Raw genomic sequence first — 20,981 nt, 5'->3', positions numbered from 1 at the left:
CCTGCAACACACACACACACATACACACCTTGCCCATCGCAGCTCTGCCTTTGGGTCCAGAGCCAGGGCATGGGATGTCAGTTGTGTTTGTGGCAGGTTTTAACCCCGTCCATTCTCTATAGGGTGGACGCGATGTGTGGACTCAGTGGCTCAGTGGCTAAGACGCTGAGCTTGTCGATCAGAAAGGTCGGCAGTTTGAGTCCCTAGTGCATCATAACGGGGTGAGCTCCTGTGACTTGTCCCAGCTTCTGCCAACCTAGCAGTTCGAAGGCACGTAAAAAAAAATGCAAGTAGAAAAAATAGGGACCACCTTTGGTGGGAAGGGAACAGCGTTCCGTGCACCTTTGGCGTTGAGTCACGCTGGCCACGTGACCACGGAGACGTCTTCGGACAGCGCTGGCTCTTCGGCTTTGAAACAGAGATGAGCATCGCCCCCCTAGAGTCGGAAACGACTAGTACGTATGTGCGAGGGGAACCTTTACCTTTTTACCTATTCTTTATAGGCTTGGCAAGGGGTTATGGGGTGAGGCTGTGTTCACCGCATGGCGGAAAGCCGGAAAACGGATTCCTTCACGGCCTCGTGCACCTCTTTTGCATGCCGAGGAGGCTTTTTTGGGAGAGGAGATGGGGACACCCCAGAGACTTTAGCCAAAATGCTTTTTTGGGGTGGACTGTTTTTCCCATTCATAGAAAGGCCCCTGTTGTGCCCAGGTTCCCTCCCTCCTCTGTCCTCCCCAACGCGGAGAGGAAATAAGACTCAAACGCAAGACCAGACGGCATCTCCAAAGTGACTTTATTCTGGAACTTAAAAGGCTGGCATGTTCTCCTCCTCACTGCCCTTTGAGTGTCTGAAAGGAAAGGAAGAAGGTCTTAGAGACAGCAGGTGAGGGCAAGGATAGTGGCGCAGTGGTTAGAGTGCAGTACTGCAGGCTACTTCAGCTGACTGCTAGCTGCAGTTCAGCAGCTCGAATCTCACCAGGCTCAAGGTTGACTCAGCCTTCCATCTTTCCCAGGTGGGTAAAACGAGGACCCAGATTGTTGGGGGCAAGAGGCTGACTCTCTAAAACTGCTTAGAGAGGGCTGTAAAAGCACTGTGAAGCGGTATATAAGTCTTACGTGCTATTGCTATGGTTTACAAGGAAGAAATTGAGCAGTATCCGCCCCCTCTTTCTTCAGCTCGAAATAGCTGTATGGGAACTACGATGTTGCAGGTTCCCCTCAAGGCCACCAACCTTTCAGACTTCAGGGACCACTAAATTCATAATTTTAAATCTCTTGGTCCACTAATATGATCTGCCTAATGACTGGCTGGGTGGGTGTGGCTAGTTGGTCATGTGACTGGGTGGGCATGGCCAACTCGATGTCACTCACGTCGAGGGGTGCCTCACCAGCTTCTATTCACCCCTCCCCTCCCAGCCACTCGTCACCTCCCCGCCCGGGCTCCTTAGGGCCCCAACAGGAAGCAGTTGTTGGAGCTAAGCAGCCACCAGGAGAAAGAGTTGGCAAAACAGCTCAGCTCAAATTGGATCTAGCTGAGAAGGAGGCTCAGCAGAAGCACCTCACTGAGGACTAGGAGCATAGGCTTTCCAAGCAGAGGGAAGACCTGCAGGAGTGCAAAGCCAGGTATCGGCGCCTGGAGGCTTACTGGGCTGAGATGGTCAGCCAGTTCCAGCCCATAATGCAGTCCCACTGGAACGAGGCCCTCTGGCTCTTTGCCACCAGCAGCACTTCCCTCCAGCCTTTGCCCAAAGCCCCACACCAGGAGGCTGAAGCAGACCCCAAGTTGGAATTTCTGCCCCCCTCCAACCCACACAAAAAGACCCCAAAGGGGGAGACTCTCTGCAGCAACACAAACATTCATTGCATGTACCTGTCCCAGGGGCCGTAGTTTGAGGATTTAGTGCAATATAAGAAATGCAAATAATTTTTCCGTGGACCACCAAAATTTTCTAATGGAGCACCAGTCGTCCATGGACCACCAGTTGGTGACCGCTGATCAAGAGGTTTCTCGTAGCTAAGGGAAAGGGGTGGGGCAGCAGCATCTCACCTTCAGGATCCAGCCGTCGAAGGCAGAGACTCTGGTGAAGACGGTGGGCTTCTTCAAGGTGTTGCAGCCCATAGCGGACACGAAGCTGGTAATCCCGTGGACGTACCACCGGCCATCGTTGCCCTGGCAGTTGAGCGGGCCACCGGAGTCACCCTGTCATGTGGCACAGAAAGTCTGTGATTCCCCAGCATTTGTTTCTCTGAATCCGGCCCAGCTTCGCCCCATGATAAGATTTGATCAAGGCTGCTCAGGAAATTGGACATGTCAATGTAATGCAGATTTAAAGCTGACCAGCCCCTTTAAGACTGAGGATAAGTCAGCAGGGGTATTGCCCTTTAAGAAGCTGTCTATATAAGGGAGGCCATTAGAGGGCATCTCTCTCTCTCTCTCTCATGTATCTCTCTCTTCATGGTGTTCTATCTGCATTGTAGTTCTCTGTGTAGAGTTGAAGAAGACTGATTGCTTGCCTGGTATGTGCCTATCACTTGTATGTCTGTATATAGAAGTCTTGTATATAAACTCTCTCTTCATGGTGTTCTATCTGCATTGTAGTTCTCTGTGTAGAGTTGAAGAAGACTGATTGCTTGCCTGGTATGTGCCTATCACTTGTATGTCTGTATATAGAAGTCTTGTATATAAACTCTCTCTTCATGGTGTTCTATCTGCATTGTAGTTCTCTGTGTAGAGTTGAAGAAGACTGATTGCTTGCCTGGTATGTGCCTACCACTTGTATGTCTGTATATAGAAGTCTTGTATATAAACCACTGTTTGTAAGACAAAACCTCTGTGTCCTGTACTTTGCTCCTGGGTTGTCTCAAAATAGTAGTCAAGCTGTAAACACTCTGACAGGACAAGAGGGGAGAGCAGAAGCCACAGCTAAACTAACATTCTGGGGTACGTCAAGGCAGCATAAAGGAAGATACACACACATACCCTGCTCTTCCCTGCCAGCTATGATGGCCCGAGACGGAAGGGCCAGATGCCCTGATTTTAATCAGATATAAAAAAAGATGTGGAGACTCTAGAAAGAGTGCAGAAAAGAGCAACAAAGACGATTAGGAGACTGGAGGCTAAAACATATGAAGAACGGTTGCAGGAACTGGGTATGTCTAGTTTGATGAAAAGAAGGACTAGGGGAGACATGATAGCAGGGTTCCAATATTTGAGGGGCTGCCACAGAGAGGAGGAGGGGGGTCTAGCTGTTTTCCAAGGCACCTGAAGGCCAGACAAGGATTAATGGATGGAAGCTGATCAAGGAGAGATTCAACCTGGAAATGAGGAGGAATTTCCTGACAATGGGAACAATTAACCGATGGAACAGAAGTTGCCTTCGGAAGTTGTGGGAGCTTCACCACTGGAAGCTTTCAAGAAGTGACTGGGCTGCCATCTGTCAGAAATGGTGTAGGGTCTCCTGCTCGGGAGGGGGCGGGTTGGACTAAATGACCTCCAAGGGCCCTTCCAACTCTGTCAGTCTGTTAAAGATGCCCAGCACTTTGGAAATGGGCAGGAGAGAACGCTGCCCTCTCTGCCCCTTGGACTCGTTTCAACGTGGCAAACTTCAGGAAAGGCTTTTTCTGCCGGCTTTCTGCTCTCAGGAGCATCCCAACATTAAAAATAAAATAAAAACAGGGGTACACCGAGCACCATCTTCCCTGCAGTACAGTAAATGTCTTCAGGTGCTGCCTCCTGGTGGTCACCTTTAGTCATTACGCAGAAGAGCCAAGTTCTCTGCCACCTCGTCTTTCCCCCCACTTCCTTGATTTTTCTCCTGGCATCTATCCCATTTCTTAACTATTCCCAATTCCCTTTCGCAATTTCCATATTTATGTCCCACGGAGTCTTTGAAACGGGGAGACAGACTAGATTTATTCCTGTATGACTCTCCTACCTACTTGGCCTGTGGCTGGCTTGGGGAATTCTGGGAGTTGAAATCTAAACATGTTCTGAAAAGTGTTTGCCAAGTTTGAAAAACATACGGTCTAAAATTTACTTCTGTTTGGCTAGATGCCTTCACATTTAGAGGCTTTTTCTGACCGGGGGCGGGGGGGTGAGGGAAGTAGCTCCTCCTGCTTTGCTCCAGGAGTTTCAAGAATGCGAGAACGTATCGATCAAGTGAACAAAAATATTAAGAATTGGCCCCCAAAAGGCAGCCCGTTTTTCTGTATTTGACCATTTACATTCCCTTTCTAAACTAAGATCATGGCATCCGGCCCTCTCAATTCCTAGCAAATAGATGGAGAAGAAATGGAGGTAGTGACAGATTTTATTTTCCTGGGCTCCAAGATCATTGCAGATGGGGACTGCAGCCAAGGAATCAAAAGACGCTTGCTCCTGCTATGGCAAATCTAGACAGCATGCTAAAAAGCAGAGACATCACCCTGCCAACAAAAGAGCGTATAGTCAAGGCTATGATTTTCCCAGTTGCAATGGATGGCTGTGAAAGTTGGACCATAAGGAAAGTTGAGTGCCAAAGAATGGAGGCCTTTGAACTCTGGTGCTGGAGAAGACTCCCGTGAGTCCCTTGGACTGCAAGGCCATCCAACCGGTCAGTCCTAGAGGAGATCAACCCTGGACTGCTCTTGAGAAGGCCAAGATCCTGAAGATGAAACTCAAACACTTTGGCCACCTAATGAGAAGGAAGGACTCCCTGGAGAAGAGCCTAATGCTGGGAACAATGGAGGGTAAAAGAAGAAGGGGACGACAGAGAACGAGGTGGCTGGATGGAGTCACCGAAGCAGTCGGCGTGAGCTTCAATGGACTCTGGGGGAAGATAGAGGACAGGGAGGCCTGGAAGAACATTGTCCATGGGGTCATGATGGGTCGGACACGACTTCGCAACTAACAACAAATTCCCTTTGTAGTGTAGTGCCTCCTATCGGCCACCAGAGGGTAGCATTCGCCATCCCTTCCTGCTTTGAAGATTCTTTCCTAAATGCTGCTCTGTAGTTTTTACTATTCGATTTTTCTTGTTTTGACAGGCTGTTTAACAGCCTGTAGAGCTTTGCCAGAGCAGTTTAAGGAAACGAGACCGTGCCCAATGGTGTTCCTCCTTCCAGGCGCCCACTTACGTTGCAGCCGGATTGGATGTCACCTCCAGCGCAGACCATGCTTGGACGGACGGAGCCTCCCCACCAGTCGGGCTTCCTGCAGTGGTCATAGTCCACCACGGGCAGGAGAGCCTGCTGCAGCTTGGTGGACAGAGGCCCTCCAGCTGTGGAGGGAAAAACAGCGTCAGGCCTTCCTACCAGGCCCTCTGCCCTCCCCCCTCCCCTCCAGAGAGCACCCCACGTACTGAAAATACGTCCCCAGCCCGTGATGTAACAAGGGTATCCGTTGGGCAGGACGGTCTCTGGCTCGGGAATGCAGGCCAGGCTGACTTTGTCGTTGAGTTCCGCCCGGCGGGAAAGTTTCAGCAGGGCGATGTCATTGCTGGAGCAGAAGAGGGAGACAGACGTGGGGGTGGGAGTCCAGGGGTTTGCTGGGTGGGCGTGGCCTTGTCGGCCTCCTGCACCATGGTGGGGGGTGGGTGTTTTTGCCCTCCCCGGGCTCCGGAGGCTTTCCTTGAGCTTCTGGGAGGGCGAAAACGGCCTCCCCAGGCTCCGGAGGCCCTCTGGAGGCCTTCCCGAACTTCCGGAATGCCCGTTTTTCACCCTCCCTGAACCTCCACCTACGCCCTGCACTTACCTGCATCCAAAATGGGTGGCGTGGGGACTCCTGGGAGGGGCGGGGTGGGCGGGACGGGGCCAGCCAGGAGTGGGATTTGGGGTTGTCCGAACTGCACAGAATCTTAGCTAGAGGTTCTCCCGAACCCCCAGGGTCCCACCCCCAGCAGCGTGTGGGACGCTGGAGGCTTTCCTTCTCTCTTCCCCCCCCCTCCCCAAATGACAGACATTCTTTGCCTACCCGCAGGACACACAACTGGGTTTCCAGCTGGGATTCACGAAAATGTCTTCGGGTTTGATGGGGATGTGTTGCTCAGGTCCTTCCTCGGCTGTGAGGTCGTAATCCCCCAGCACCACCTTATACGTCCGAGATCGCCTGTGGAAGAAATCGCCCAGCGGCTTTCAGAGGGCAGGGGAGGGTGCTCAGGGGGTCTGCATGCATCCCCCTCCCCCGCAGACCGGAGGGGTTGGGTGACCTCACTCCTTACTTTGGAAAAAAAGAACCTAAACAGGACCAGGGGCTCCCAAAGGTGCTTTTGACCTGGATGACTGAGAATCTCTATAGATTTTTAGGACCACCTTGTGATATGTCTACAAAGGATGAAAGCAGGAAAAACTGACTTTAAACAAAGGGGGCAAGAGAGAAGAAGGAAAGGAGAGAGGGAAAGAAATGAGAAGAAGGAGCTAGAAATAAGAAAGAGGAAAGGAAGAAGAAAATAGATGGAAGAAGGAAGGAAGGAAGGAAGGCAGGAAGGCAGGAAGGCAGGAAGGCAGGAAGACAGAAATAAGGACGGAATAGAATGAGGAGGGGAAGACATGAGAAGAAGGAAGGAAGGAGATAGAAATGAGAAGAAGGAAGGAAGGAAGAAGAAAATAGATGGAGGAAGGAAGGAAGGAAGATAGAAACAAGGAAGGAACAGAATGAGGAGGGGAAGACATGAGAAGAAGGAAGGAAGGAGATAGAAATGAGAAGAAAGAAGGAAGGAAGAAGAAAATAGATGGAAATTGGAAGGAAGGAAGGAAGGAAGATAGAAATAAGGAAGGAATAGAATGAGGAGGGAAAGACATGAGAAGAAGGAAGGAAGGAGATAGAAATGAGAAGAAGGAAGGAAGGAAGAAGAAAATAGATGGAAATTGGAAGGAAGGAAGATAGAAACAAGGAAGGAATAGAATGAGGAGGGAAGAAATGAGAAGAAGGAAGAAGAAAATAGATGGAAATAAGAAAGAAGGAAGGAAGATGGAGATAAGGAAGGGAATGAGAAGAGGGCAAGGAGAATAAGGAAGGAAGGAGATAGAAATGAGAATAAGGAAGGAAGGAAAAAAGAAAATAGGAAGGAAGGAAGGAAGGAAGGAAGGAAGGAAGGAAGGAAGGAAGGAAGGAAGGAAGATGGGCTCCAAGGAGGAAAGGGGGAGGCTCCCCATGCAAAGCCTCTCTGGACTCCAGAGGGAGGGCGATGCTCCAGCTGTGCCCGGAAAACTTACGAGATGCAGTGGGCAGCTGTCATGACCCAGTCGGGGGTAATGAGGGACCCTCCGCAGGTATGACGGAAGACTCCATCTCTCTCATACTGGAGGGAGATCTGCGGGAGTGCAGAGAGAGGGAGACGCTGGGAAGGGGGAGATGTCACCCACCCTAAAGAACACCTGGTCCAGCCGCTCCACACTCAGGCCAGGCTTTCTCAGCCTCTCCTGGAGACGCTGGGGGGGATGGGGCAGCCTAATTGCCAGCCAGCCAGGCCGGTCCGGTTCGTTCGGTTCAAGGCAGAGCTCTTTGCCTGTGATGGCTGTCAGTCCTCTGCGGTGCTGATTGGGTGCTCCTGACGGGGAGGAGTGGGGCCACGTTACCTGCCAGGGCCAGCTGTAAGGCTCAGCGTCTTCGCCGTTCACCACTCGGCTGTTGGAAGAATAGGCTGGTTGCCCACACCCAGCGGCTGCGGAAGAGAAGAGGGGGGACTGTCTGAGACCCCGGACACTGAGCCCTCCGAGGAGTAGAGACCTTTTGATCTTTTCCTCCTCCAAGACCAGGGCAAGGGGCTAGGAGACCCCCGGTGATGGGGGGTGGGAGGGCGGGGGATGCGTCTTTACCACCGGCCACCAACAGGACGTTAATCAGCAGCGGAAGCATCTTTTCAGGATGAGTGTCAGGCCATCCTGAGCCTTAAATACCCCTCCCCACAGGTGCCACGATGACCTTGGGCACAGCAGGTGTGACAATGCCCATGGCCCTGGCGGGGTCAGCCAAGGCCTGCTCCCCAGGGAAAGCAACAGCTGGCGCCTTGGCCAGGCAAGGAGGGCCTGGAAGCTGCCAAGGCCAGGGGCGAAGTTGACGTAGAGGGCATGAGACGCTTCCTCCCCGTTGTGTCCCCCCGTAACGGCGGCCGATTCCCACCTCTCCATGGGGGGGAAAAACAAAAAAAATAAGGATTTCTGGGCTGGCTCCCAGGGGATTTCCTGGCAGATCCAGCTGGGGTGCTAAAAAAACACCCTGAATTTTTCTCCTGCTTGGAATTAGCCCGTCATACGATCCAGACGTGGCGGTCAGAAATGATCCTTTTGTTTCCAGAGGTTTATGTAACACGGGTAGTGTGATTTTTTTTTTTTAATTTAATTTTTTTTGCCCAGAACGGCTTACTTGGCAAGCCTTGGCTCAGCGGTGTGTAATCTAGAAAGGATGTGAACGCCACATGTGTGTGTGTGTGTGTGTATGTGTGTAACCCAAAGGTGTGTGTTTCTTGCCCGGTGGAGAAATTGTGTGTGTGGGGTGTCTGGGGAGGCAGCGTCCCTCCCTCTGGCTCCTTGTCCTCCTTTCCCTGTGCAGGGAAATCCCATTTCCTGACAAGGACCCGTTCCTGTGAACAGCAGACCGAAGGCGCCCCGATTTCACCAGGGGGCTGTTGTGGCTGACACCCCTCCCCCCCTCTGCTATGCTAAAAGAGAGTAGATCCAAGATGGTATTCAGTTACTTTCCCTACCAGTTTGCAAATGTGAAGGCATGCGCGCACGTGCGCCTAACCTTTCGTGCATGTGCTTTGCTGGTGTGTGCGCCTTCCATGCATGTAACTGGCTTCAAAAACATGCCTAAATAGGATGGCATAGAGCCGGTGCGGGTAGACGGGCCCACCCGCGATTTCCGCTACCGGTTTGGGTGAACCGATCCGAACCGGCTGAATACCACCATAAGTTCAGCTACCTTTTCAGGTGAACTGGTCTGAACTGGCTGAATACCACCATAAGTTCAGCTACCGGTTCAGGTGAACCGTTCCGAACCGGCTGAATACCACCATAAGTTTAGCTATCATTTTGGCTGAACCGGTCCGAACCAGCTGGATACCACCATAAGTTCAGCTACCTGTTCGGGTGAACCGGTCCGAACCAGCTGGATACCACCATAAGTTCAGCTATCATTTCGGGTGAACCGGTCCGAACCAGCTGGATACCACCATAAGTTCAGCTACCTGTTCGGGTGAACTGGTCTGAACCGGCTGAATACCACCATAAGTTCAGTTACTGGTTCCGGTGAATGGGCTTTGGAATCATTTGGAATAAGAAGAAAAGGGGACATCTCCAAACTTCAAGTCCCAGACTCTTTTCTCCCTGTGATTCTGGCCAGCCCGCCAAGTGTACAGGGTCATTCGTATTTCCTTCAATGCTTTGGGTTAGACTAAATGACCTCTGAGTATCTGCCAGTTCTGCACAGCTATATATGTGTACAGGTAGTCGACTGACAACAGTTTGTTTAGTGACCGTTCAAGGTTACGATGGCGCTGTAAAAAAGGAACCTGCGACCATGTTTCACACTTACGACCGTTGCACGTGATTTACATTCGGACTCTTGGCAAGCGACTCATATTTACGATGGTTGCAGCGTCTCAGAGCGAGGTGAATGGGGGAGCCAGATTCACTTAACAACGATGTCCCTAACTTAACAACCGCAGGGGTTCGCTGAACGGACACTCTAGAAGAAAATGGGGCAAAGCTCACTGAATAAGTTTCTCGCTTAGCAATGTAAATGTCGGGTTCAATTCTGGCTGTACCTTGAGGACTACTGGCATGATAAGTATCTATTCCAGCAAAGAATAATCTTAACAGGAGAACGTCCATCCAGGTGGGTGGGTGGGGATATACCCAGGAACCACTTCAGCCGATGGGCATCAGTCTTCCTCCCTGCCTTGCTGTGCCTTGAGGGGGGGGGCTGCCTCTGTGCAAACCAGCCCCAAGCCCCTCCATTCCCAGATAGGGATGTCGCAACTTTCCCCCCTCAATCAGCGTATTTGCTTGGCCAAAGGGTAAACGTAAAGGTTCCACTCACACGTATGTGCTAGTCGTTCCCGACTCTAGGCGGCGATGTTCCTCTCCGTTTCAAAGCCGAAGAGCCAGCGCTGTCTGAAGACGTCTCCGTGGTCATGTGGCCGGCATGACTCAACGCCAAAGGCGCACGGAACGCTGTTCCCTTCCCACCAAAGGTGGTCCTTATTTTTCTACTTGCATTTTTTTTTTTCGTGCTTTCGAACTGCTAGGTTGGCAGAAGCTGGGACAAGTCACGGGAGCTCACCCCATTCTGCGGCGCTGGGATTCGAACCGCTGAATTGCCGACCTTTCGATTGACAAGCTCAGCGTCTTAGCCACTGAGCCACCGCGTTCCTGAAGGGCTTATTAGGAAGGGGATTATTCTGCCTGCATCTCTGGACCAGCCCCTTTCGTAACTCTGGCTTTGGGGAGAAAATTTAGACCTCCCCCACCCCCAATTAGGATAGCCTGCCTAAGGTTGGAAAAGTGGGGAGGGGGGGCTCTGAAGGTTCTGTTTTGTAGCAACCCACGTGAATTGTGGCCGCACAGAGGGCCATCAATCGCTCGCTTGTCCGAATATGCTTATCCTTCTTTGTGAACAGGCTCTTCTGGCCGAGAGCTGGACAAGTGGGCCCTGACCCCACATGTAGCTTTCTTCTGAGCCCCCCACCCAACCTTTTCCCAGCCGGCCCACGAGAGAGAAAGACAGGTGAAAGAAAAGGTAAGAGATGCATCTTCTTCTTTGATGTTGGACTGATTTCTCTCTCTCTTTTTCTCTTTCTTTCTTTCTTTCTTTCTTTCTTCCTTTCTTTCATTCTTTCTCTTCCTCTTTCTTTCTCTTTCTCTTTCTCTACCTCCTTTTCTCACTTTTTCTTTCCTTTCTTTTCCTTTCACTTTCTCTCCCTCCTTTTCTTTTTCTTTCTTTCTTGTTCTTTCTTTCTCCTCTCCCTCCTCTCCCTCCTTTTCTTTTTCTTTCTTTCCTTCCTCTTCCTTTTTCTTTTTCTTTTTCTTTCTCTCCTTTCTTTTTCTTTCTCTCTATCTCTTTCCTTCTTTCCTTTTCTTTCTGTCCCTCATTTTCTCTTTTTTTTCTTTCTGTCTCTTTCTTTCTCCTCTCCCTTCTTTTCTTTTTTTCTTTCTTTCCTTCCTCTTTCTCTTTTTTCTTTCTCTCCTTTCTTTCTTTCTTTCTCTTTCTGTCCTTCCTTTTCTCTTCTTCTTTCTTTCTTTCTTTCTTTCTTTCTTTCTTTCTTTCTCTTTCTTTCTCTCCTTTCTTTCTTTCTTTCTTTCTTTCTTTCTTTCTTTCTTTCTTTCTTTCTTTCTCCTTCTCCCCCTCCTTTTCTTTTTCTTTCTCTTTCTTTCCTTCCCTTTTCTTTTTCTTTCTCTCCCTCTTTCTCTCTTTCTCTCTTTTTCTTTCTCTCTTTTTCTTTCTTTCTCTTTTTCTCCCCCCCCCCCCCTCTCCTGCTTGTGGAGTTTAGAGGAATGCTTGAGATTTTATGTACATCACAGAGGATGAAACACACATTGAATGTGGGTCCAAAGCGGTGAAATCCAACTTTTTTTTACTACTGGTTCTGTGGGCGTGGTGTGGTGGGCGTGGTGTGGTGTGGCTTGGTGGTCATGGCAGCTGAAGGATATTGCAAAATCTCCATTCCCACCCCACTCTGGGGCCAGCCAGAGGTGGTATTTGCTGGTTCTCCAAACTGCTCAAAATTTCCGCTACCGATTCGCCAGAACCTGCTGGATTTCACCCTGGTCCAAAGTGGTGACAGGGGGGAAAATGAATACTCATGTCGCCTCTGTAGAAATTAATTCCCAAGGGTGTGTGTGTATGTGTGTATATATAGCACAGGTATATATTTTCATTAAAAAGGGCAGATCATGTGGGTTTAGTTCTGCCAGATTTTGCACACCCTTCATCAGGGGCAGAGTGGGTGAAGAAGGGATCAGGGAATGGAAGCCTCCTTGGGGCATGTGTCCCCCACTCCAAACACAGTGGCACCCCCCCCAAAATGACAGTGGAGAGGAGAGGATTCGAACAAGACCAAGAAGAAGAAGAAGAAGAAGAAGAGGACAACATGCTGCAGCCAGGAAAATATTTATTATTATTACTATTATTTTTTATACAAGTACAGCCCAGTCTGGAAACGCCACAGGTTTCTGCTTAACTGGAATAGTTGGAAATGATCTGCAAGGCAAAACCCGACGATCTGGCATTAGGGAGTTGTGCGAGGAGGGCACGTTGGTTTGTGAGCGTGCAAAAACGGCCTGACCAGGGGTGGGCTTCAAAAATTTTAGCAAGGGGTTCTCTGCCCGGTTGCTGGGTGGGCATGGCCATGGTGGGCGTGGCCTAGTCGGCCTCCTGCACCATGGCGGGAGGGGTGTGCATTTTTGCCCTCCCCGGGCTCCGGAGCCTTTTTTTGAGCCTCCAGGAGAGTGAAAATGGCCTCCCCAGGCTCCGGAGGCCCTCTGGAGGCTGGAAACTTCAGGTAGGCCCGTTTTTTGCCCTCCCCAAGCCTCCGTGCGCGCCTGCACTTATCTGCATCCAAAACGGCCTGCATGGGGACTCAAGGGAGGGAAGGGGTTGGCGTGGCCAGCCAGGAGTGGAATTTGGGGGTTTTCCGAACTGCACAGGATCTTAGCTAGAGGTTTTCCCGAACCCCTGCGAACCCCCAGCAGCCCACCGCTGGGCCTGACCTATACAAAACTTGGTTTCCCTCACTGGCCTGAGGCGATAAGAGGCTGTCGAGTTGGCCGGTGGGAAAAGGGAAGGCCGTTTTGGAAGACCCCGTTGCATCGCTCAAGCGCAAACGTCGACCGAATTGTCCCGCTTGGAGGGGAAGGGACGGACACGGGGAGCTCCGAAGAGGGCAAGGGAATCTCGCCATCCTCCCCACCCTCCCACCTGTCCCCTCCCCCTCCCCCAAATATGGAGGCTGGGCAATACCTGCTCCATCCAGGGGATGAAAGCAGAGACACGGGTGAAGACTGTGGGCTTCTGCAGGACGTTGCAGCCCCATATCGAGACGAAGCTGGTCACCCCATGAACGTACCACCGGCCGTCAGCAGCTGGGCAATTGAGGGGGCCACCGGAGTCACCCTGAAATATGTAGTTTATCCTTAGAAACATGCTTTCCCCCCACTCCCTAAGCTGCCTGGAAAGCTTGTTAGCGGTAGGACAAGGCAAATATTTCTCTGCTGCTGTCTCCCTGGGAGGGGGCTGTTGCTCACAGAGCCCCTCCCCCCCATCCCCCCAGCTCAAGGACAGGATCCTCACAGTGGTGGAATTCAAATTTTTTTACTACCGGTTCTGAGGGCATGGCTTGGTGGGCGTGGCAGGGGAAGGATACTGCAAAATCCCCATTCCCTCCCCACTCCTGGTGGAAGGATACTGCAAAATCCCCATTCCCTCCGAACTCTTGAGGGAAGGATACTGCAAAATCCCCATTCCCTCCCCAGTCCTGGGGGAAGGATACTACAAAATCCCCATTCCCTCCCCACTCCTGAGGGAAGGATACTGCAAAATCCCCATTCCCTCCCCACTCCTGGGGGAAGGATATTGCAAAATTCCAATTCCCTCCCCACTCCTGAGGGAAGGATACTGCAAAGTCTTCATTCCGACCCTACTATGGGGCCAGCCATAGGTGGTATTTGCCGCTTCTCTAAACTACTCAAAATTTCCGCTACCGGTTCTCTAGAACCTGTCAGAACCTGCTGAATTTCACCCCTGGATATTCGGAGAGATTTTCTCCAGCATTTTCTAGCTTTTTGTCCAGACACACAACGCAGTAAGGGGCAGCCTAATTTCCCCTGCATTGCCGTCCCTGGAGGTTTTTAAGACAATATTGACTTGTCTGGAATGGTATAAGGCAGCGACGGCTAACCTTTTTGCCATTGCGTGCCAAAAGTGGGGGGGAGTGCAGGGGGGGGGTCGCACACACGCATGCCCACACCCATAATTCTATGCGCCTCGCCCCCGTGCATATGTGTGCGACCCCTCTGTGCTTCCCCCGCTTTTGGCACGTGACGGCATCGTGGGTGCAGTAAGCCTGTTTTTTCGCCCTCTCTAGGCTCCAGAGCCTTTCTAGGAGCCTGGGGAGGGCAAAAACGGCCTTCCCCAGCCTGACTTTCAGTGGGCCGAGAAGGTCCAAAAGCTGAGCTTGCATGCCCACCAATATGGCTCCGTGTATAGGTTCGCCATCACGGGTATAGGGTCTCCTGCTCGAGCAGGTGGTTGGACTAGAAGACCTCCAAGGTTCCCTCCAGGTAGCTCTATTCTGATTGGATCGGATTGGGTTGCTAATCCAGGAAAGGAGATTCCAGTTTCCTTTGTCCCCTGATCTCCAAACCCCAGACTGTACCCGGCCGGGACCCCTCCGGGCTTCTACTCACGTGACAGGCGGATTTGATGTCCCCGCCGGCACACACCATGTTCCCCTTGGCCGAAGTTCCCCACCAGTCCGGCTGGGAGCAATGCACGTGGTCCACCACTGGCAGAAGTGCCTGCTGCAGTACGTCAGGGGTGGGGCCTCCGGCTGGAAGAGAAACATTCCCACCCCACCCCCGGTGAATGGTTTCGCTCTTTCCAGGGTGGCCCAGTGGTTAGGATGCGGTATTGCAGGCTAACTCTGCCCACTGCCAGCAGTTCGATCCTGATCGGCTTAAGGTTGACTCAGCCTTCTGTCCTTCCGAGGTGGGTAAAATGAGGACCCAGATTGTTTGGGGGGCAAGAGGCTGACTCCGTAAACTGCTTAGAGAGGGCTGTAAAAGCACTGTGAAGCGGTATATAAGTCTTAAGTGCTATTGCTATTCCCGCGGCCGTCTTCTCCGCCACCCCCCTCACAGCCGGGACCTACTGTAGAGCCTGCCCCAGCCAGAGATGTAGCAGGGATGATGGTTAGGGAGCACTTCTCCTCGTGGCGGGAGGCACGCCAGCTGCACCTTGTCATTGAGAACGGCCGGGCGGGAGAGTTTGATCAGAGCGATGTCGTCTCTGCAAGAAGAGCCGGCGCCGGTGTTGGGGAGCGGATTTTTTTCCTTCCCCGCCTGGGATTTCCTTTACAAGAAGACCACCCCCCACACCCCCGCCCCCCAGCCAGCAACCCCCTTTGAAGCAGGAACGGTTCTACTCACCCGCAGGTGATGCAGTTGGGGTTCCAGCCGGGATGCACGAAGATGTCCCCGGAGTTGATTAAGATCTTTTGTTCTGGGCCTTCTTCCTTGCGCAGGTTATAGTCACCCAGGACGACCCTGTAGCGTTTCTGTGGACTGAGGGAAGTGGGCAGCGGGGTGAGACCAGGGGGGAGGACGCTGGGTCTCCTTCTAGCCCTCCATTAGCGAGCGCCTCCTTCCCCTGCCCTGCGCCAGGAGTGCCTAGGTGCCCAAGGGAGACTCACGAGATGCAGTGCCCAGCAGTGATCACCCAGTTGGGATGGATGAGGCTCCCCCCGCAGTTGTGGTAGAAGTCATCTCCAGCCTGGTATTGCAGAGACACCTGCGGCAAACGAGGGAGAGGGCGGACTTGTTAATCCCCTCCCCCTCCAAAGTTCTCCAGAGTTCTTACCCAACCTTCTGCCTTTGTGGTGCGGCTACTGGGAGTAGGGAGGGGAATCGCCCACTTACCTGCCAGGGCCAGCTGTAAGGAATGGCATCTTCTCCGTTAACTACCTTCCCGATTCGGACGGGGGAATACACGGACTCTCCACAGCCGTGGGCTGAGCAAAAGGTGGGGGGAGAAAAATCACACAATCAGTTACAGAGTTGGAAGGGACCTCGGAGGTCATCTAGTCCAGCCCCCTAATCACGCAGGAGACCTGGACTAAGGGGATTCGAACCACCGAACTGCCGACATTTCTGATCGACAAAGATCAGTGTCTTAGCCACTGAGCCGCCTCGTCAGGCGAATCACCTAATTTAGTCACACGGAGTTGCCTTTCCAAGGACTGCTTCTCCCGTCTTCCTGGCCACTAACTCTCTACATGGGTGCATAGCCACGCACAGACACTCAACGAGTTACTACCCTGTTTTCCCCGAAAATAAGACCTCCCCTGATAATAAGCCCAATTGGACTTTTGAGCGCATGCACTAAAATAAGCCTTCCCTCCCCCCGAAAATAAGCCCTTCCCTAAAATATTTAAACGCAGAGCTGGAAATCAGGTAAGACGGCAAGAGGAGCCCCGTCTTGCTCCACGCGCCCCCAAATAATAAGACCTCCCCTGAAAATAAGGCCAAGCACTTATTTCGGGGTTCAAAAAAATATATAACACAGGGTCTTATTTTCGGGGAAACACGATTGTGCAAGACGTGGATTGTTGGTGCCCAACCTCTACCACCACTTCTGCAAATGCCAGTTCAATGCCTAAAGCTGCGGAAAGGGATCTGGTGTCCCTGTTGCCACAATAGCCCGAGTGCCACCCTACCCCCCCCATGCCTGCTTTGGCTGAACAGCCCTTCAGCCCCCAACTCCTGGGAGTCAGGGATGATGTCCAGTGGCTCGGGGGAGAAAGGAGAGGCGATTCTTCCAGCCCAGCTGAATGAAGCAGAAAATCCCAACCGCAAAAGATTTGGGCAGCATGGGGAGATTGGGGACACATTTCACCCTCGTTCTCCGGCTTTTCTGGGAGCCCAGCATAGGTGCCGAGTGCCTCTGCCCAGGTGGTGGGTTTTACCCTCGGCGGCCAGCAGGAATGCGAGAAGGAGTTTCCACATGCTGATGGCAGAGTGGCTCTCTGGGACGGAGGGAGTAGCCCGCAGCCCCTTTTATGCCGCCCCTTTCCGAGCCTAGCGGGGGGACACGTTGCCACTTCTGGCGGCCCAAGGACAGAGTTTAGCCTTGTGTCCCAAACTCCTATCTGCCCTCCCCCTCCCGCCCCACAGGAGACACAGCTGTTCGGAGGACGGGGGGGGCAGGGAGGTTTGCGGGAGAACAAGAAGGGGCACTGCCAATCCGTGCCGGCAGGGCAAAGGCCTTGCTGGCCAAACAGCACCAGGAGTTTCGTCTGATCTTACTCAGGTTAACCTGAGCCAGGCGGGACTAGAACCTTGTCTCAGTTTGGAGAAGGGACCCAGTTGCTCAGAGACAAGGCAGGGAGATCTCACACACTGAAGACCAAGGGTTCGAGGCTTGGTGAAGCCGGCAGCTAACCTGCCAGCCCTGGCCGGCCTCTTCTTGACAGAGCAGGGCTGACCTGCCATGAAGCCTCTTCCTCAATGCTGGCGGGAAGAGTAACAGAATAACAGAGTTGGAAGGGACCTTGGAGGTCATCTAGTCCAACCCCCCACTCCACCCCAAGCAGGAAACCCTACACCATTTCTGACAGATGGCAGTCCAGTCTCTTCTTGAAAGCCTCCAGTGATGAAGCTCCCACAACTTTTGAAGGCAACTTCTGTTCCATGGGTTGATTGTTCTCACTGTCAGAAAACACCTCCTCATTTCTAGCTTGAATCTCTCCTTGGTCAGTTTCCATCCATTATTCCTTGTCTGACCTTCAGGTGCCTTGGAAAATAACTTGACCCCCTCCTCTCTGTGGCAGCCCCTCAAATATTGGAAGACTTCTGTCATGTCTCCCCCAGTCCTTCTCTTCACTAGACTTGCCATGCCCAGTTCCTGCATCCGTTCATCGTATATTTGAGCCTCCGGTCCCCTCATCATCCTGGTTGCTCTTCTCTGCACTTTTTCTAGAGTCCCAACATCATTTTTCTACTGTGGTGACCAAAACTGGACGCAATATTCTAGGTGTAGTCTTACTAAGGCTTTAGAGAGTGGTATTACTATCTCACTTGATCTTGATTGTTGTTGTTAGTTGCGAAGTCCTGTCTGACCCATCGCGACCCCATGGACGACGTTCCTCCAGGCCTTCCTGTCCTCTACCATCCTCTGGAGTCCATTTAAGCTCCTGCCGACTTCTTCGGTGACTCCATCCAGCCACCTCGTTCTCTGCCATCCCCTTCTTCTTTTGCCCTCAATCTTTCCCAGCATTCGGCTCTTCTCCAGGGAGTCCTTCCTTCTCATTAGGTGGCCAAAGGATTTGAGTTTCCTCTCCAGGATCTGGCCTTCTAAAGAGCAGTCAGTAAGGGTTGATCTCCTCTAGGACTGACCAGTTTGATGGCCTTGCAGTCCAAGGGACTCGCAGGAGTCTTCTCCAGCACCAGAGTTCAAAGGCCTCCATTCTTTGGCTCTCAGCCTTCCTTATGGTCCGACTTTCACAGCCATCCATTGCAACTGGGAAAACCATAGCCTTGACTGTACGCACTTTTGTTGGCAGGTTGATGTCTCTGCTTTTTAGTATGCTCTCTAGATTTGCCATGGCTTTTCTCTCCAGGAGCAAGGGTCTTTTGATTCCTTGGCTGCAGTCCCCATCTGCGGTGATCTTGGAACCCAGGAAAATAAAATCTGTCACTCCCTCCATTTCTTCCCCATCTATTTGTATCTTGATTGTATCCCTCTGTTAATGCAATTTAGGATTGCATTGGATTTTTGGGTGGCGCCACACAGCATGTTGGACTACAGCACCCATCTCCCCCACCAGGCTATCAGAGAGAGAGAGAGAGAATGCACGTTCAAAGGATATAGAGGTAATCCTCCACTTACAACAGTTCATTTTAGTGACCGTTCAAAGTTAACAACGGCACTGGAAAAAAAAGGGACTCCCCACCGTTTTTCACACTTACAACCATCGCAGCGTCTCTCGTGGTCATGTGACCACGCTTCGGACGCTGGGCAACTGGCTCATATTTACGACGGTCGATTTGCACCCCTAAGGTCACGTGATCCCCTTTTGCAACCTTCTGAGAGGCAACGTCAATGGGGAAGCCACTTAACCACCGTGGCAAGAATAGAAGAGAATAAACAGAGTTGGAAGGGACCTTGGAGGTCTTCTAGTCCAACCCCCTGCTTAGGCAGGAAACCCTGCACCACTTCAGACAAATGGTTATCCAACCTCTTCTTAAAAACTGTCCACTGTTGGAGAATTCACAACTTCTGGAGGCAAATTGTTCCACTGGTTGATTGTTCTCACTGTCAGAAATTTCTTCTTAGTTAGAACTAAGTTGCTTCTCTCCTTGATTAGTTTCCACCCATTGCTTCTTGTCCTGCCCTCAGGTGCTTTGGAGAATAGCTTGACTCCCTCTTCTTTGGGGCAGCCCCTGAGATATTGGAAGACTGCTGTCATGTCTCCCCTAGTCCTTCTCTTCATCAAACTAGACATACCCAGTTTCTGCAACCGTTTGAAAAAGGAAAGTTGTAAAACGGGACCAAAATTCACGTCGCAAATGTTTCGCTCAGCAACATAAATGTTACACTCAAAATTGGGGTTGTAAACCGAGGATTACCAGTAGTGCCTCTGAGCATCAGCAGAGTGGCCTCTTCTGTGACAACACCCCCCCCCACTCCCCAGAAACATAAACATCCTAAATAGGATGGCATAGAGCTGGTGTGGGTAGATGGGCCCACCCGCGATTTCCGCTACCGGTTTGGGTGAACCGGTCCTAACTGGCTGAATACCACCCTAAGTTCAGCTAACAGTTCGGGTGAACCAGTCTGAACCGGCTGAATACCACCATAAATTCAGCTACCAGTTTGAATGAACCAGTCCGAACCGGCTGAATACCACCATAAGTGCTGCTACCGATTTGGGTGAACCGATCCAAACTGGCTGAATACCACCATTCTTTCTCTTTCTCTCCCTCCTTTTCTTTTTCTTTCTTTCTTTCTCTTTCTTTCTTCTCTCCCTCTTTTTCTTTTAATTTCTCTCCCTCTTTCTTTTTCCTTCTCTCTCTCTCTTTCTTTTTCTTTCTGTCCCTCCTTTTCTCTTTATCTTTCTTTCTTTCTCTTTCTTCCCCCCTCTCTCCCTCCTTTTCTTTTTCTTTCTCTTTCTTTCCTTCCTCTTTCTTTCTTTTTTTCTTTCTCTCCCTCTTTCTTTTTCTTTCTTTCTCCCTCTCTTTCTCTCTCTCCTACTTGCGGAGTTAAGAGAAGCAATGCTTGAGATTTTATGGCCATCACAGAGGATGAAACACACATTATATGTGGGTCCAAAGCAGTGGTGAAATCCAATTTTTTTTTACTACCGGTTCTGTGGGCATGGCTTGGTGGGCATGGTGTGGCTTGGAGGGCGTGGCTTGATGGGCATGGCAACTGAAGGATATTGCAAAATCTCCATTCCCACCCCACTCTGGGGCCAGCCAGAGGTGGTATTTGCCGGTTCTCCAAACTGCTCAAAATTTCCGCTACCAGTTCTCCAGAACCTGTCGGAACCTGCTGCTCCCGGTCCAAAGTGGTGTCAGGCGGGAAAAGCGAATACTCATGTCGCCTCTGTAGAAATTAATTCCCAAGGGTCTGTGTGCATGTGTGTATATATAGCACAGGTATATATTTTCATTAAAAAAGGCAGATGAGTTACTACATGGCACTCAGAAATGAAGCGCCTGGATTTAACGCTCTCTTCTCCTTAAATTTATGGGTTTTATGTATTTATTTATATCCCACCTTTATTTTGGCTTCGACCTCCAACTCTTCCTCTTACTACATAAAGGATGTAGTGACTAGTGACTCTCTTTCAAAGCTTAGTAAAAGATTTTCCTTTCCATTTATTTATTTATTTATTTATTTATTTATTTATTTATTTATTTAATTAATTAATTAATTAATTTATATACTGCCCTTCTCCCAAAGGGAATCAGGGCGGTGTACAGCCAGCATAAAACCCACAAATATAAAATTTAAAAAACAGTTTAAAAATATTAAATAGTTTGGCCCGTAATTCAAATAAACAACCCAATTTAAATAATTTAAAAAAGAATAAAATTTAAAAAAATTAGGCCAGCCCGGCTTGTTGAAATAGAAGTGTCTTGAGGGCCTGGCGGAAGGTGCGCAAGTCGGGAATCCTCCGCATCTCGGGGGGCAATTCGTTCCAGAGGGCAGGAGCCCCCACAGAGAAGGCTCTCCCCCTGGGGGTCGCCAGCCGACATTGCTTGACTGACGGCACCTGGAGGAG

The 20,981-nt window shown here is 51.0% G+C and overlaps 2 protein-coding genes across 2 annotated transcripts; both read right to left on the bottom strand.

Annotated features, from left to right (window-relative positions):
• Positions 1-798: 798 nt before the first annotated feature.
• LOC139325948 (chymotrypsin-like elastase family member 3B) lies at positions 799-7,834 on the bottom strand. The gene is made up of 8 exons (XM_070956005.1): positions 7,795-7,834; positions 7,555-7,640; positions 7,192-7,289; positions 5,951-6,085; positions 5,340-5,476; positions 5,116-5,258; positions 2,048-2,200; positions 799-848 (listed from the first exon to the last, which is right to left on the bottom strand). Exons 1-8 carry the CDS (start codon positions 7,832-7,834, stop codon positions 831-833), a joined length of 810 nt encoding a protein of 269 aa, XP_070812106.1. The 3' UTR covers positions 799-830.
• A 4,320-nt stretch (positions 7,835-12,154) lies between these two features.
• Positions 12,155-16,698, bottom strand: LOC139326160 (proproteinase E-like). The gene is made up of 8 exons (XM_070956293.1): positions 16,659-16,698; positions 15,613-15,704; positions 15,387-15,484; positions 15,124-15,258; positions 14,847-14,983; positions 14,383-14,525; positions 12,938-13,090; positions 12,155-12,178 (listed from the first exon to the last, which is right to left on the bottom strand). Exons 1-8 carry the CDS (start codon positions 16,696-16,698, stop codon positions 12,155-12,157), a joined length of 822 nt encoding a protein of 273 aa, XP_070812394.1.
• Between the last annotated feature and the right edge of the window lie 4,283 nt (positions 16,699-20,981).

Source organism: Pituophis catenifer, unplaced genomic scaffold (assembly GCF_029215685.1).
Source record: "Pituophis catenifer annectens isolate HBS135680 unplaced genomic scaffold, rPitCat1.0.hap2 SCAF_18, whole genome shotgun sequence".
Taxonomy (NCBI): domain Eukaryota; kingdom Metazoa; phylum Chordata; class Lepidosauria; order Squamata; family Colubridae; genus Pituophis; species Pituophis catenifer.
Note: the sequence above shows the minus strand (reverse complement) of the source record. Positions and strands in the feature narration are given on the sequence as shown.